This window comes from Centropristis striata, chromosome 5, assembly GCF_030273125.1.
Source record: "Centropristis striata isolate RG_2023a ecotype Rhode Island chromosome 5, C.striata_1.0, whole genome shotgun sequence".
NCBI classification, from domain to species: Eukaryota; Metazoa; Chordata; class Actinopteri; order Perciformes; family Serranidae; genus Centropristis; species Centropristis striata.
Genome location: NC_081521.1, coordinates 19356981 through 19375553, shown reverse-complemented (window position 1 = coordinate 19375553; position 18573 = coordinate 19356981). Strand labels below are relative to the sequence as shown.

Genomic DNA, 18573 nt, shown 5'->3' with positions numbered 1-18573 from the left:
ATTTTACCCTGTAAAACCCCTATCAAATAATATAGTAAATTTCTGGAAAATATTTTTTTTTCCAGTGCATATACACCATCCTGCAACTACAAATACGCAAAGAAATTTGGATTAATCCAACGCTGAAAATGGTTCCCAACAAATGCACTCTTTCCCTCTTTTGCTATTTGTTTAATAAATATAACATAGCCCAGTTGATTAAGGTATGAACTAAGTCTTACTGTATCAACAGCAAACCCTTTTTGTGACCACACTGTCTGTGATAAAGAAATTAACTTATTTAAAAAGGATTTTTCTTCAGGGTAGGGCAGGGAAAATGAAAACAATGTTATTTGTTTTGGTCCCATAATGACCGCGAATTATTCTAATACATTTTGTAACTGAGGTGAACCAAAATCTACAGACCCCGTTAAAATGATGATGTCTACAAGTCTGCAGGTGTGCAGAGAAAGAAGAACCCATCGGGGGGAGACTGCAGCAGCTCCCCTTTAACCTTTGTGTTCCAGTGAGACAGCCGCTGTGCTTTCACTGAGGAGCTTCAGTTTCTACATTTGTCTGCATGTAAAGCAGAGAAACCTCGGCAAACCTTTTCTCCTGATAAATAACACAAAGAAAAGCCACTTTTATAAAGACTGCTGAGTGTCCCACAATCTCTCATCGATTAAAGGAGGGTCATTATTTTTGAGTCAATGCATTTAACATTTATTGTCTTGGAGGGGAGTCAGTCAGGTTTACAGCAGACACAGGGTCCCCTCAGTGAGGGAAACTGATACTCAGCTTATAAATGTGAGTTTAACAACAATGTTGTGATGTGCAGCAGAGTGCTGCTGCTGCAGAGACAGCATCATGGAACTCGGAGAGATTTTAATGACAGGAACAAATAGTGAAAAGCCTGCAGGTCATCATTGTTTGCAGAATTGTCCGTGTGCACGCTGAATGTCCTGCAAACATCGCGCTGGTGTCATGGTGTTAAAAGCGCTGTTAGTAATGATGCCTCGCACTTAATTGGCTGATGATGAGGCTAGTTATGATGTAATCTCTCTCACTCTCTCTCTCCTGCACACAGCCAGCCCCCTCCCTCATCTCTCTCTCTCTCCCTCTCTCTCTCTCTCTCTCCCGTATCCCCACCTCTTTCTCTGTCTTTCTCTCCTATCCTAACCAACATGGCCGCTAAGTCGGATGGAGCAGCGGTGTCTGTGGAAGATGACAACACGCCCAGGAGCCTCTCGGAGCCGGGGAACCCCGCCGTCCGGCCCCGCTGCAGCGCCACCGGCGGGAAGCCCTACACCCTGCTGGACTGCTGCTGGGTGCTCTGCGCCCTGCTCGTCTTTTTCTCCGACGGCGCGACCGACCTGTGGCTGGCCGCCGACTACTACCTGAGAGGTGACTACTGGTGGTTCGGCTTGACGCTCGTCTTCGTCGTGGTGCCTTCCGCTGTGGTCCAAGTATTGAGTTTCAGGTGGTTCGTGTATGACTACTCGGATCTGAGCTGCGGGGATGGAGCAGCGAGCGGCAGCGGGACCGGCGCGGCGGCGGCAGGCGCGGCACTCGGAGCAGCTACGGCGGGCGACAACAGTTTAAGCACCAAGGACAGCGACCAGCGCGGTGGGAGCGCGGCGGCGCTGAACGCAGCCAATGCTACCCCGGTTTACACGTCCTCTGCCCCGCCTGCGACGGCAGGGAGAGTCGGGGCCCCCCGGAGGTGCTGCACCGTCTGCATGTGGGTCTTTCAAACCGTGCTTCACGTCCTGCAGCTGGGGCAAGTCTGGAGGTAGGACCGCTGTGGTAGTGTGGGGGAGCAAGAGGGGTGTGTGTGCGAGCGTGAGCGCGTGCGTGCATACGTGCTGGTGTGTGTTTAATATGTGCGCGCTGCACATGTGAGCAGCGTATCCCCGACAGGATAGTGTTGGAGATGTGTGTGTACGTGCTCGCTACGTGTGCGCGCGCATGCCCGTTCATGTGCATGTGTGTGTGAGAGCTTATCCCCAAAATATTACCTGTCCTTCTCATCCGCTGGTGACAGAAATGTGCAGAAATCGACAAAGAAAGAGCGAGGCTCTGTTTTTTCCAGAGCTGGATTTGTACCATCCACTTTCACACAACACTACGAACAGTAATAGTAAAAATCTGAATCCTCTCCCATGAGGCTTTTTGTCCATCTGCCCTTCTTGTCCTGGTTGTGGCAGAATGTGGAGGCTTGCTTCAGTGTCCTGAGCTCTAACATGCAGTTTTATTCTCTGTGTGTCATGGTACGGACATGCTGGCAGAAATCAGAGCTCTGTGCTCCACTCTTTCTCTCATCTGGCTGCATGTCATGTTGGTGATCTTGAAACTGAATCTGTTCTTCCTCCACGCTCTGTGAGATTGATAAAATGCAAAATGTAAAATGAGTGCAAAATGAATGATGTCTTAGATAAGTGCTTCGCTTTGATTAGAATTCCTCCAGAGCCACGTTCACTTGATGCGAGACAACGTGTTGACTCTCTCAAACATTGTGGAACATAATTAACATCATGATTCTCCGGGTTCACACATCATCAAGTTGTCAGTTCATAACACATGTGGTATAAAAACCACATGAAGTCTACATAAAGTGCCAATCAAAATCACAAGAAAACATCTCTAATAAGCTGCTAGAAATAGATATTTCAACACGATGGAGAAGAACGCTCCCTAATGGTGTCAAGTAAAGTATTATATGCAGCACCAAGGCTGTAGTCAAGTCCACTCGAGTCAAGAGAGAGCAGTTTGGAGACTGGTTCAAGACAGAGTCCAAATGGAGGTCGAGACAAAGTCAAGACCGAGACCAAACGTTCATACGGAGAGTCAACTGTAATATAAGTTGAGTCCTGTTTGAAATAATGTTTGTGATAGGAGCAGGGGACAGTCCGTCCGTGTCTTTATAACAACTCTGAAAATGTATAATGAATATATTGTATATATTTGCACAATGTTACAAAATACTGGTGTTGGAAAGTAACCGAGTACATTTACTCAAGTGCTGTATGTAAGTGGAATATTGAGGTGCTTGTATTTTTATTAAGTATGCCCATTTTTTTGCAACTTTTTCTTCTACTCCATTACATCTCAGAGGGATATATTCTATTTTTTACTCCCCTACATTTTTTGACAGTGATTAGTTACTTTTCATGTTAACAGTTCACATTAAAACATATACATTTTTAACATTTATGGCTTACAAAAATAGAGTAATAGAGTATTTTACATGATGGTATTGGTTATTAAGTAAAGGTTTTGAGGTTTTTCTTCCACTAGAGCATGCTACCTTTTCCATTTGTGCATAAAGCTTCACGTCTAAAATAAGAATGTTTACATTTTACGTTTTACATTATTGGTAGTTTTGTAGAGGTTTAGAGTATTTGTTGCAGCAGAGCATGCTACCATCCATTGAAAGTATGATATATATCTGCACATTTTAGAATGTTTGTGTGGCAGCGGGGGTTACGTTTTAGGAAAAGATTGTGGTTTGGGTTACAAAAAACTCTGTTTGTTGCATAACTAAATTGTTGAAAAACACAAGTTATTAAGTTAACAGGGCCCATGAACAGCAGTCTCCTGGTTCAAAGTTGATGTTTATTTGACCCATCCATCCACCAGAACCTCCTCCCTACGCGGACTTTGTCACCCTTTATTCTGCGACCCCAATTTCCCAAAAATGTGGTTGCTGTGAAAATTTAGTTACAACAGAATGCAATGATTTGATTTGCAAATCCTTTGTGACCTACATTAAATTGAATACATTGCATACTTGTAATGGAGTATCATGGTATTGGTAATTAAGTAAATGTTTGGAGTATTTGTTGCAGCAGCGCATGCTACTTTTGAAAGTATGATATATTTCTGCACATTTGTGCATAAAACTACACGTCTAAAATAAGAATGTTCACATGGCAAAGAAGGTTACGGTTTAGGAAAAGATTGTGGTTCTGTTATGCAATTTAGGTTTGTAAAATAGGCAAGTTATTAAGTTAACAGGGCACATCAGGAGCAGTCTCCTGGGTCAAAGTCTGGTGTTCGTTTGACCCATCGATCCACCAGAACCTCCTCCCTATGCGGACCTTGTCACTCTTTATATGGCAACCTTGATTCCAAAAAAGTAAGGCCGCTTTGAAAAGTGTAAATTAAAACAGAATGCAACAATTTGCCAATCCTTTGAATAGAGTACATACTTGGAATGGATTATTTTTACATCATGGTAAGTTTTTTTTTCCACCAGAGCATGCTACCATTGAAAGTATGATATATTTCTGCATACTTGTGCATAAAAATCTGCGTCTAAAATAAGAATGTTCACATGCCAAAGATGCAGCCTAGAATATAAACATCACCTGCACTTCACATAACGAAGAATTCTGATGAGCCGACACCTGACTGACAGCAGACAGCCTGTCTAGTCTCCTGCAAGAGCAGCCACTGATGCCAAGCAGGAAAGCCAAAAGTAAAATAAATAAATAGAAAACTGGACTCGGTCAAGACCGAAGACAGTCAAAACTCCCACGGGACTGAGACAAGTCTTGGATTAGAGAAAATAAAGGCACGAGAGCAGACTGGATTAATGCAGCACTAATATGCAAGTGTTACAAACAACAGCGTAATGTTCTGCAGTACCTTTCAAAAAACTGATAAATAGCCACAAAGTAGTTTAAAATCTCCCCTGCAGCTTCAGTAATGGAAAAAAAGCTTTTTATTGAATATGATATTTTCCAGCAGCATTTCTGCAGGAAGCTTTTTATTTTTCCGCTTGTTCGTGTGTAAAGCTGGTGGAGCAAGTTGTGTGTTTGTGTGTTAGATGTTATCTGAACTTTTCCTGTAGGGAAACAGATTAAAAAATGACCGAATAACCTGTCTGAACCTTTTAAACTTGACTTTCAACCTCCTCTAACAGGGGGGTTAAAGGTCAAACTAAGTGCAGAAGAAGTGATAAGCTCCTCGCTCCGAGACATTTAAACAACAAAGGCAGAGCTGATGGAATAAAACTCTGGTTGTGATGGTAATGATTTCTAGCCCTAAGAGAATTTAATGAGCAGACCTCCCTGCTGAAGTGTCCTTGAGCCCTTTAACTAACCTGCTCCAGGGCCACAGCTGACCTCTGACCTTTCTGTAACCGCACAAGAAGACAGAAAAACACGTTTTTTAAGGGGTGTTACGTCAACTAATTCAAAAATAGAACATGTGGGAATTCACACGAGTATAATTACATGCAGACTCGGTAATGAACTGCATTAATGAACAACAATAAGATGCTGAGAGCTGGAGAATGAGAATGAGTTGGTTTTAATGCGATAGTTGCTGCCGGGAGAGTTGGACAGTGTTCAGTGTGCCTGGGAATTCAGTCTGACTCCGCTTTTAAATTTGATGAACTGAGATTTATTCAGCACCTGTGGAGATGGCTCACCAGTTTCACCTACAGCTGAACAATCCCAGTGCAGATTTTTTTCTAATCAATGTGAAAAAAAAGAGTATTCACATCTGGACTGTATTATATTTTCAGCAAAGGGGAAATCTTGCAGTGTGAAACCTACATGTGGAATGAATTTCAATTCTCACAGATGGAATTTGTTAGCGCTTGTCAATCACCTGAGAAAGTGTGTCATCATTTCGCATGGCAGCAGAGAGGAGGAGGAGACGCTCTGACACGATGAGGCAGAGAAAGAAAGAAGAATAGCTGAAATAAAGAAAGATAACTTCACTGGCATCTGGGGAGAGGCCTGGAAGTGATAAAAATCACACTGAGAAAGAATAGTTGCAATGGATTGGAGTTTGTTGTTGGCAGTGAAATAATAGGCTGTAACTTCCAGCAGATCTCTGGTATTTCAGAAATACCTTCTTTTTTTTAAAAAAAAGGTATAAAATCACAACAGTGTATGATTTTGTCCTCTGCAACACCTGCCTGTCCCTGACGTCCTATAATCCTATAATGTTGTGCAGAGACTTTCCCCACCTCAAAAAGCACAGTTTCAGCTGACTTGTGTTTTTCTGAAATGTAACTTATTGTGCTCATGTCAATAATAATTCTCCTCTGACAGTAGTGGCATTCGTATTGTGCAACTTGTCCTCCTACAATGGTTTCTATGATGTCTTATGAAAATATAAGCATTTTTTCATGCACTTTAATGTGAATTTCCAGTAACATGAGCGATCACTGTCAACAGAAGTACTTGGTTAGGTTTAGGAAAAGCCTTACCTTGCCTTACCTTATGTTTTTGCATATTTGTGCATAGAACTACACATCTAAAATATGAATATTTACATGCAAAGGATGGTTACAGTTTAGGAAAAGACTGGTTTACATTTTTTTTTTAAGATCTGTTTGTTGCGAAACTTAGGTTTGTGAGATATGCACGTTGTTATGTTAACAGTGCACATGAACAGCAGTCTACTGGGTCAGAGTCTGGTGTTTGGGTAACGCTTTATATTAAGGTCCTTGTAATAACCATTGATTAACAAGTAATAAGGCATTGTTCTCGCTTTAGATCCCGTTAGCTGCAAAAAGCATAGTTAACTGTTAACAAGTGCATAGTTAACTTATAATAGATGAGCAATAAAGTATATTTTAATATATATAAGCAAACAAAAGAAGATTAATAAAGGCATGGCAAAGACAGAATGGGTGGGTTATGGGTGTTTGTAATGCTATTATGAACAATTATAAGATACTCATGAGGCTTTTATTAATGTTCTTAATTTCTTATAAGCGCTTATAAATCTCTTATAGCCTGCTATAGCTGTATTATAATGCCATTATTACATTATTACACTTATATAGGCTTATAAACACACAATAATGTTAATAAGCATCTTGTAAGGACTTACAAGGGCCTTATAACTTGTTAATTAATGGTTATTACAAGGACCTTAATATAAAGCGGTGTTTGTTTGACCCATCCCTCCACCAGAACCTCCTCCATGTGTGGACTTTGTCTTTATACCACAACCCCAATTCCTAAAAAAATGGGGTGTTGTGAAAAATGACTAAAACATCCTTTGCGACCTACATTATAGTGTTGGGTTACCCAGTGCATTACCTTTTTGTAGGTTTAAGTAAAAAAAGTAAATGAGAAGAGACTGGATTGGGACATTGTTATGTTCTTGTTAACTTCTCTGGGAGGAGGCTAGATGGATGGCTGGACTTACACAGTTTACTATCTACAACCAAGCATCAACGCTGGATTCTAACCCAACACAGTAATTATTTTTATTAACCAGTTCAAAGGTTCTCTGGAAGACACTGATAAATGTCCTATGTCAAAAGTATGTGGACACCAGTGGTGGAAAAATTCACTTCCATAAGTAAAAGTACTAATACCACACTGTGAAATGACTCCACTACAAGTAAAAGTCCTGCATTCAAAACTTACTGAGGTAAAAGTACAAAAGTATCAGCATCAAAATGTACTTAAAGTACCAAAAGTAAAAGTACTTGTTATGTAGAATGGACCCACTCAGATGTTTTTATACATTCTAAATATATTAATGGATTATTTGTATTGATGCATTTATGTAAGCAGTGTTTTCATTTTAATAGGGCTAATTTTTATTACTTATTATACTTTTATGAGGTTTGATATAAATAAAATGTCTCATCACTTTTTGTTTTTCATGGTTAATCTTGATCTGAAAAGTAACTAAGGCTGTCAGCTAAATGAAGTGGAGTAAAAAGTACAATACCGCAAAATGTAGTGAAGTAGAAGTATAAAGTTACCTGAAATGGAAATACTCAAGTAAAGTACAAATACCTTAAATTTGTACTTAAGTACAGTACTTGAGCAAATGTTCTTAGTTATATTTCACCCCTGGTGGACACCCGAACATTACCCGCCTTCCATTACAGGCATTATCGGCTTTTCACATGACTTAGGGGCCTGGCTGCAGGGATTTGCTCCCATTCAGCCACAAGAGCATTAGTGAGGTCCAACACGTCGTCGCTGATGTAGGCTGATAAGGCCGAGCTCACAGTCGGTGTTCCACTTCAGTGGAAGGTGTTGGACGGGGTTGAGGTTCAGGCTCCATGCAGGCGTGTCGTTTCTTTATAGAGCTGGCTTTCTGCACACAAACACTCAGTCCTGTTGAAACAGGAGAGGACCAGACTCTGCAGACTCTGCATGTGGCAGGACCACCAGCTTTTCCAGTTCCTTTTATATCATTTAAACTGTTTTTTGGGGATTTTGATTGAACAGAAACCCACTTGGAATGCTACATTGGGCTTGGGGAAACTATTAATTGAGAAAATAATTTGCTGGTATTTGCAGGTCAGTCTTCCCTCTCTAATATTCTGCTGCCATACAAAAAGGCTGCATCATCAATAAGGTTTTGAAGGAAACTCCTGGGGTACGTTGTTATTGACGTATCACAAATGCATTTCTAATCACAGTTTGTCTAGGGAGGAGGTCAGGATGGAGGGATGGCTCAAACAAACAGAACTTTCACCCAGGAGACCTCCATTTGAAATTAAACGTCACTTATTTAAATTACCTTTTACTAAACCTAACCATGTAGTTTTTGGAGGTGTGACTCTCCAGATGCCCACAATACCATTTTATCCCGATACTTGAGTATCGTATTGAGCATTTTGCGATATGGTGGGTACTGCAATACAATAGCTTGCGATTTAACTGTTTAACTGCATTTTGTGTCCACAAAATCAAATTCAATTCAATTGTTTTCTCAAATAAGAGAAAATTCTCAGTTCTGAATTGGGAGGCAGCCATGTATGTAAACAGGAGACTTGTGAGACCCCAGAGAGCCTGTTCTCATTGAGATAGCATGATGTCAGAGGTCACATGATCGCATAGCCTCACTTTGCAGCGCACATGGTGCCTATAGATTTCTTCGATCTTCTAGTTTCATATGATACCAGTACATAAAAGTGAGCCTGCTACGACCTCAGGAACGGCAAAAACGGCGAGTTGTCTGAACGCTTAATATCGATACTTAGCGGAATGAATCGATATAATATTGCCATGCGAAACATTGCGATACTATGCTGTATCGATTTTTTCCCCCATCTCTTGTAGTTTTGTTGCCTTAAACTCACCAAACTGCAGTGGTGGAGAAAGTATTCAGATCCTTTACTTCAGTAAAAGTACTAATACCACACTGTGAAATGACTCCACTACAAGTAAAAGTCCTGCATTCAAAAACTTACTGAAGTAAAAGTACAAAAGTATCAGCATCAAAATGTACCTAAAGTATCAAAAGTAAAAGTACTCTTTGTGCAGAATGGCCCCACTCAGATTGTTTTATATATTCCAAATATATTATTGGATTATTATTTTATTGATGCATTTATATAAGCAGCAGTTTAATTTCCTTAAGGTAGGGCTAATTTTTTTAACTTTACTTAATATACAGTTATTAAGTAATTTTTTTTTTTTTTTTTTCAAAAAATCTAATCACTTTAATTTGATAGTGTTTTTATGTTAACTAGCTGTCAGCGGAATGTAGTGGAGTAAAAAGTACAATATTTGCTTCAAATGAAGTGGAGTAGAAGTAAAAAGTTACATAAAATGGAAATACTCAAGTAAAGTACAAGTACCTCAAAATTGTACTTAAGTACAGTACTCGAGTAAATGTACTTAGTTACATTCCACCACTGCCAAACTGCAACCGTTTACCAGCGGTTTAAAACTTTCACCAGATAACAGAGAATGCAGTTTAGTTGCATGGTACATTAAGGAGGCAGAGCTGCATGGCTTTATTTCTTTTTGTTTGTGTCTGATAAATGATTAATCTCCATTTTACTTTTCTTCATTCAAAGAAGATGATCAGCACCTTTTCTCACCTTTTGTCTTTCTGTTGCAGTTTCTGGTAGCTAAACATGTTTTAATATTCAGCCTGAACACTGATGAGCACCTAAAATTATTTATAAAAATATTTTTTGGAATTAAAACCAGAATCACACTGAAATTAAAAGAGCTTCTGTGAAAGGTTTCTGCAAAAATCCACAGGGCTGTGTGTGTGTGTGTGTGTGTGTGTGTCTGTGTGTGTGTGTGTGTGTGTGTGTGTGTGTGTGTGTGTGTGTGAATTATGTAAATTAATTTACATATATTCAAATGAGGTCCCCATCAACCATGTAAAGTCCCCAGATGAAATGGTCCAGCCATGACTTCATCAATTCTGATATTTGAAGTTGTGTATAAGATAACAAAGCCATAGTGGTTATACTTGATTTTTTTCATAGCTGTACGTGATGAATAAAATGTTGGTCCCCACATAAACCTGTGTGTGTGTGTGTGTGTGTGTGTGTGTGTAGTATTCACATCACTGGATTAAGGATTCCCTACCTTTGCTGACTTTTATCTTTTGTCTAGCATCTCCCTGTCAGTCATTAAAGGATAATCCATATAAACACTGATAGAGGAACAGCAGCTACATTCTGTTTTACTTGTTTTCTTTCTGATTGTGACAATACTATAGCAGAAGATTCTTCAGTGATCTAAAACATCTAGTTTTGGTGTCAATCAATTAAAAAAAAAATCCACCTAAAAACACAGAGACAGGCGTCCACAGCCACAGGAGCAGGACACGGCCCATAATGCATTGCAGTGTGAAGTCAGGTTGAGTATTGAATCAAGGTCAACTCACCTTTTCTCTCGCTCTATTGTTGATATCGCTTTCCCCCATCTACATTTAAAATCCACAGCTGAAAAGCAGCAAGGTCACATCTCTTTATCTGCGGCTTGTTGAAAGGCATTCTGGGAATTGTAGAAAAATCTCTTAACTCGAGCCGATGAAGCACTTTGAGGCATCGGCATTCACTCAAGAAGGGATTTTTTTTTTAGCACTTAATAACAAGTTATCTCCCGTTTTGTCGAGTGCATCGTAAAAAGGATGAATTCATGTTTGACTTTAAAGGTTTTCAGATGATTTTGAATACACGGTCTGTTCTATAAGGTGCTTAAAGATAATGCAGGTTAATATAATAAATCCTCCTATACAGGTTATGATCAGTCTTTGTTGAGGAAGTGTTCATTTATTTTTATGATGATTTTGGAGAAATATCCATCATCCTCATCTGTTAACCTGTTAGTGTTCTTACTAGGGATGGGAATAAATAATCAATGATTGATTAATGGTCATTAAGACTTTGGTCCATCACATGAAATTTTTAATCAATATGGGTATTATTTTAATTTAATCTCTGACTGTGTATCAGTATTCACTGAACTGAAACACGGCCGAGCGTTCAGTTCTGCCGCCGTACGTCAATAAGCCAATGAGCTGAGAATTAAGTTGGATAAAGCTACAGTTTGCAAACTGAAACTTGCAATAACAACTATAAAACAAACAGAAATACAACAGGAGCCTATTAATTTGAGCAAAACTAGCTTACTGTATCAAACCTTGCTAGCATGAATTACTGAGTTTAATTTTATCCAAAACTTATTGAAACACAAAACACATTTAAATATGCAAGATTACTGTAAAAACTAACCTCATGCCTCTTCAGGGGCTAAAACATAAAACATTGAACTCCTTGACGTTATCTTTACGGTAGTTAGTGTTACGATCGACAGGAAGTCCCCTTTTCTCCTTTCAAAGTAAAAGCGTCTGTTATTAAAACAGGCTTTTGCATAGAAGTATATTCTTTTTTTTTTTTAATATATATATAGATAATCGAGTTGGCAGGTTTCTTCCAAACGCCCATCACTACTGCATGTGATTAAAAAGCAAAGATTCTTGTGATTCAATCTCGCTAAACATTAGTCAGACTGACCTCAGATTTCGTATGTGGCTTGCGCATGGCATGAAGGTGTGCATCCTCGATTTTGAAGATTTTTGAATTATTTTTTCAAAATGTCATTATTTACGTAGGATGTGTTGTGGCATTGCACTGTTTCCGATCGGACACCTTTTAGGGGAGCTCCGCCCCATTGTGTGATAGGCCTACACCTTGTCAGTCACACAATTCACTCTGGATTTCCACGCCTGACTCATCTCATCTGTAAGTCTATTTAGCCTACCTATCTTTCAGAGTTTTAAAGTGCGCTACAAGGTTTGATTTTCCAATAATATTCAAATAGTTTCCAGCGAATATCAATGTTCAATGTGTATGTGCTGGATAGTGTGCTTACCTTATGAAAAGTATGTTTTTTTGGAATTGCAGACGTTGTTGTAGCGGAATTATCATGCTAAGTGGAGATTTAGCTTTATTCACTTCTTATGTTGCATTACTATGTAATTCAGGGATGACATTCATGTTGCTTAGCGTAATGCCCATAATCATTTGATATGAGATACTTGCATGCAATATAGTATATCAGCTAATTGGGTTCATGTTAATGTAGTTTTGGTGCAGCATACTGCGTAACGTGCTATCTCATGATTAGCATGCTAAGTGGAGATTTAAGCCCTTTGTTTCGCATCAGTTTGATCCATTGAAAACAGTCAAAACAAAACTTTATTAACTGAAAGCTAAGCATAATACGGACAGAAAGTGTGTTATTTAAGGTTACACTAGCAAGAGGCATTAGCATTACCTACAAAATACAATCTCACACTATATGAATACATAATTCCTACGGGCATTATTAATAATAATAATAATAATAATAATAATAATAATAATGATTATAACAATAAAAAGTAAAAAGCTAGATAAAAATGAAAATGATGAATAAATAATTAAACAGTAAAGCATGATATATATATATACTAATAAATAATAGCAAATAAATAAATAAAAGAGAAGATTTTCTAACACTAAGATGAATGATCAGAAAAATATTTAGAAATGGTTCAAGTAAAAGCCAAATTAAAAAGATAAGTCTTCTCTTGAAAATCCAAGAGGAATATCTGATGCCCTCAGGTCTTCAGGGGGCTGTTCCACAAACATGGACCACAGTGAGAAAATGATGCCTCACCGTGGGTTATTGTTCTAACTTTTGGTATTATTAAAAGGTCACAGCATCCCAGAAGACCTGAGGGTCCCCGAGGGCTCATAGGATAAAAGTAAATCAGATAAATAGGCTGGACTAAGACCATTAAGAGATTTATAAACCAGTAAAATAAGAATTTCAGACATTCTGCTCTTCCTCTTACAGAAGAAATGTGTTCAAACTATGAGACAGACACACAGAGAGCCTGATGGACAGATGGACAGACAGGTGGACAGCTGCAGCCCCGCCTGGAGTTCAAAGCTCGGCCAGCGTTGCACTTTTTAGGACAATCCAATTGGTTCCTGCCTGTGCCAGACCGGATCAATCAATCCCAGCAGTAATTGAATCGGTTCCAATCGGTCACTCAGCTCAGGTGGTCCAGAGTCTGGCCGGCCCGCAGCGGCTAATAATCAGGCCGAGTGGCTAACTGGCAGCCTCGATGTGGCTCAGTACGCTGAATCATTCAGATGTGTGTGTTCAGGGAGGGGTCGCTCCACTGTTCATTCACAAATGAAGTGACTCGCAGTGATTATTGCTCTTACTTTTCATTTTAATTTCCAGGCCCGTCACTCAAAGGCTCCTTAAACGGTGGAGGCCCGAGGTAACGGGGGATATGCAGCCATGTTGTAGGAGTGAAAATAAGGAGGAAAAATTAGAGCAGGTCCTCCTGAGAAATCTTTTTTTATACGTTTTTATAATCTAGATATAGTAATGTAAATCTGGCGATGAACACAATCTGTCATTTCATCTGCAAGAAAAATACTCTGTTTAATAATGTTCTACTGATGCTCCAGCTGGTGTCACTTCCTGTTTATTTTGTCTTTACTTTTGTTACTAAGATAGATAGACAGTTTGCAGACATTCATAATGAGTTATGGTTATTCTTGCACTGTTTTTAACAGTTTGTTAGATATTAATTCTCAGCAGGATATGTGACTGTAGTGCAAAAATTACAAGTGTCTTCAAAAAAGTCTGGATTTGTAAGAAGTCTGCTTGATTTTTTAATAAGGTGTTGATTGACACTATTGTCCCCCTGAACGAAATGCATAATTTAAAAAAAAATAATTAATTAATTTTTCTTCTCACAACAGCAAAAAACCCAAACAAATGAATGACAGTGCTGAGACAGCTCCAGTAGAACTGAATAGTAAATCTTTTAGAAATACAATGCATTTTCTCTCTCTTTGCTCTGTTGGGTTTGATGATTTCCTACGCATATTTTTGCAGCACGATTCATGCTGTTTCAAACATCGTTTTTGCTGTAAAACAGTTGATGTGACGTGCACTTTGCTGACATCGGACTGCAACATTTTGTTGACACATGACAACTGCTGCTGTTATCTACATCTCAATCACTGCTTTCACGTTTTATTATGCCACAGAACCACTTCCTTAAGAGTAGGCACCAATGGAGTTGTAGTGGCAGAAAAAGTTTATGTGGAGTTTTTCCTGTAACCTCCAGAATCAACTTTCAGACTGGTTTCCCCTCCAAAAACATCAATATAAGGCTTTCATACAAGCAACAAAATTCAAATCAATTCAGTTTTATTTATATGGCCCAGAATCACAAATCACATATTTGCCTCAAAGGGCTTTACAGACTATACAGGGTAGGACACCTTCTGTCCTTTGACCCTCACAGCAACCAGGGAAAAACTCCTCAAAAACATTTTTCACAGGGAAAATAAGACTCTTATTTTCCTTTTAGACTGTCACCCTCGTAACTACCTCAATTTCTGCATTATTACCATTTAAACTGTCTTTTATAACGCCTAACCAAGACTTTCTTGCTCTAAACCTAGATCAGGGGTTTTGTAGCCAAAATTCACAGAAACTGCAGATTTTTTACAACCGTGAACCGCACGTGTGTGTATAATGACGTGCATTCAATACTGTACTATTCTGTCATTTAGGTTGGAGATCTTGTTTGTCTTTTACCACTTGCGAACTCTTGGTTTATAACTCCAGTTACCCGAGGCTGAGGTCAGTAATGTTAAGACCTTCCAGGCTTCCCCTCAGTGTTAGGCTCTAAAGAAAAACACACAATTTATGATACACAAGCACACTCCATTTTTAATACACATGGGTTTATATGCACACTGCTGCTGAAAACACATGTTTAACACCATTTTGAGGAAATATATCTTCAACCTGGAGAGCAAAACAGTGAATCTGCTGCAGCTGTGATCTTGGTTTATTTATTGTTTTTTTGTGTATTTGTGCTAAGGTGTGATCTAAAACTTTACTTACACTGTTCTTAGATTTACAGTGCCCCAGGATGTGTGCAAAGTCAGAGAGGACATCGTAACTGCAGCTTGAGTTTGTGCAAAGGTTGAAACAATATTCTAAAGATATTCCAGATTGTGGGAACATTGTGTAGATTTGTGTTTACTTTAAAAGTTGAAATCTAGTTTTGTAATATAACAGTCAAGTCACAAATGTAGGCTAAGGTTTTTGCAGAAAAGAACAGAAGTAAAATAAGTAACAAAAGTTTTTAAATGTTCAATTATTAGACCCTTGTTTTCTTCAATTTCTTGTTCATTTCAACTAAAGGTACATTTGTTTGGACAACTATAATGATAACAACAAAAATAGCTGATAAGAGTTTAATTTAAGAGCTGATATCTAGCCATTTTCTATGGTTTTCTTGATAATAACCAAAATCATTATCAAGAAAACCATAGAAAATGGCTAGATTTCAGCTCTTAAATTAAACTCTTATGAGCTATTTTTGTTATTATATTTGTCCAAACAAATGTACCTTTAGTTGTACCAGGCATTAAAATGAACAGGAAAGCAAGGAGAAAACAAGGGTGGTCTAATATTTTTTTCCATGACTAAGTACAACGTCCCAGATTCAGACACATGTAACTCTGCTCTTTCTGTCTCACTGCTGCCTTTATTGAAATTGAGGCAAAGGAACAAGAATTTTTCAGATTTATCATGTTTTTTTCCAGACCTGTTGATAACTCCCACTCCTGCTCGGATTCAGGACAATGTGTGAACGATATATTCTCAGATAAATTAAATGATTCTTTCATCCTCCAGGTCTCTTCTCTATCTGCTGGGCTTCTTGGTTAAGTCATTTGCTCCAACAGGGCTGCAGAGGTTTCTGAGAGTTTTTGCCCTGAAGGTATAATCCTGCAGCAGCCAGCGGCCTGCAGGGGAACGAAGGAGAGATTCCTGAACGTCAAACAGAAACACAGAAACACAGACGGACAGTGGTATTGACAGAAAAACAGATCTTTTGTGAACAAGCAGTGATTTCTTTCTCTTCTAAACCACAGCTGGTTTGGTTTAGGCAACACAACGACTTTGTCAGCAGCCTTTTCTCTCAAATCTGTGTATAGATAACACAAATTTAGACCTTGAAATTCTGTGCAATGCATACGCCAATTTTTTTTTTTTTTGCATGCATGCATGCATGCATATAATACGCCAATTCATCTCCATATTATTACATACATATGTTTGGAGTTAGCGGTGCCCTATATCAGCTGTAGTTAACCCTTTATCAGGCAAAGAACTATATTTGGTAACTTCAGGTAATATTTAGAGAAAAAAGTTGCAAATTTACTAGATTAAAGTGGCAAATCTACAAGAAAAAAAGTCGCAGATTTAAGAGATTTAAAGTGGGAAAAAGGCAATCTCCCAGATTCACCACTTTAAATCTCATAAATCTATGCATTTTTTTCTCGTAGATTTGCCACTTTCATCTCATAAACTTTTTTCTCAAAATATTATTTTCGTACGTTTTTTTTTTTTTTTTACACATTCTGGCAGTATGTAATATCCTCCAATATTCTCTAGGGTTAAAATTTGGAATTTGCTAGTATTTCAATGAGTGCCCTATTAAGGGTTAAAGTGGTTTAATCTAGTAAATTTGCAACTTTTTTCTCGAAATATTACCTGAAGTTACCAAATATAGTTCTTTGCCTGATAAAGGGTTAATATGACTGACACTGAGGTGAAGTATAAAGCACAAAGTTGCACTAATTGTGGAAGGGAGGGAAGGTGTATGAGCGAACAAACCCAGGATGTGATTTTTTACTGAACTATGCCACCTCCAGAAGTCACGTCGTCCTCATAACTACTTCACTTCCAGCATTTTTGATAATTTATTTGCTGCTTAAACTGTCTTTTAGACGCCCAACCAGGAACATTTTCTCCCTAACCTTATAGAAGTGCTTTTGAAGCACTTTTGAGCAGAAATTCAACTAAACTGCAGCCAATCAATCAATAAATCAATCAATCAATCAATCAATCAATCAATCAATCAATCAATCAATCTTTTTTTTTTATATAGCACATTTCGAACAGATCAAGTGTAATACAAAGTGCAGTACAGATTGAAAATAACAATGTACATGTGTACAAGAATTAAAATTTAAATATAAACAATGCAATACAGGTAAAACAAATAAAAGCTAATAAATAAGACAAGTATAAACCATACAATTGTGATAAAAACATAATAAGATATTACAGAAAAGACAGATTAAAAGCATCAATATTTCTAGCAGGCTGTCCTGCAACCAGCAAAATTGGATTTTGTCATTTGAAAGTCGTGTTATTTTATTCAGATTTGTGAGATCGGTTTGTGGTTAGGCTGAGGAAAATTATTTATGCTGAAAATAACTACTGCCGGAAGTAATAGTAATTACGTTAGTTAGGTATCAGAAGTTAAATAGTATAAGTAACTTGAAATAATAACATTTACTTTTTGTTTCACTGGGTGGGTGAAAGTCTGTGATGTTTGTCGTTGTTTGCCTCGGCTTCTGTCATAAATATCACGGCCACTAGAGGGAGCCATCTAACATGAACTGTAAATATGAGTCGTAATAAGCCGATGTGACATACGATAAGGACAGTATCTTTAGAGCATATCCTTGCATTTCTGTACTTTAGTTTCTTGTCATTTGTTGGTAAATACACCAACATATACAGTGCTTTACAAATGTATTAGTCCAATGGTTTATGCCATAGCTGTCCTAAGTTAACAGCCTTAGTAATTACCAAAATGTTTTTTTTATGTTTCTGTAATGGTTAATACAGCAGTCAGAAGAAGCTCTTTAATCCAAATCATTTTAATATTTTTAATGTTAAAATATAATGTGTATTTGCATGAATTTTCATATTTACTGTTTTACAAAAAAGTGTAAAAATAGTAAAACACATGATTATTTCTTGATTAAGATGTCAAATTATAGTTATTTACCTGCATTACGGAACAGAAAAATCAGTTTTAGTGGTTGAATGTTGATTCATTTCTGACTTCTTAGACTCAAATCTGGCTATAAAAAGGTGAATTCAGTTCGTAATTTGCCAAATGAATAACAATATTTTTAGTTTAAAAAAAGTTTTTATAAGATTTCTAAAATGTTTGTTTTCTCATGTTTAGGACTAATATGTAATATGTGGTCTAATAAATTTGTTAAGCACTGTATATCTAAAATTATCATTTGTGTTGCTTTGTGTTAAATTGCAGTAATGTTTAAAGATGAAAACATCAGTTTTGAGCACCAAAGCGGGGTGAGCTGAGCTGAAGGAAAACGAAGTCTGTTCATGGCTCCTCTAATGACTTTCGGTCTACTGATGGGCACAGTGTGCCCTGTATTTAGCCTGTCAGGGCTGAAAACCGGACAGAGTGAGCTCCTTTAGTGAAATTATTAGT

At 38.0% G+C, this 18573-nt stretch overlaps 1 protein-coding gene across 1 annotated transcript in view; it reads left to right on the top strand.

The window, feature by feature from the left end:
* Window positions 1-1163: 1163 nt before the first annotated feature.
* The window catches only part of xkr7b (XK, Kell blood group complex subunit-related family, member 7b), a 103758-nt gene continuing 86348 nt past the window's right edge, over window positions 1164-18573 (top strand). Inside the window, exon 1 of the mRNA XM_059332739.1 lies at window positions 1164-1771. Within this exon, the coding sequence (XP_059188722.1) occupies window positions 1164-1771 (608 nt within the window). The remainder of the gene's footprint in view (window positions 1772-18573) is intronic.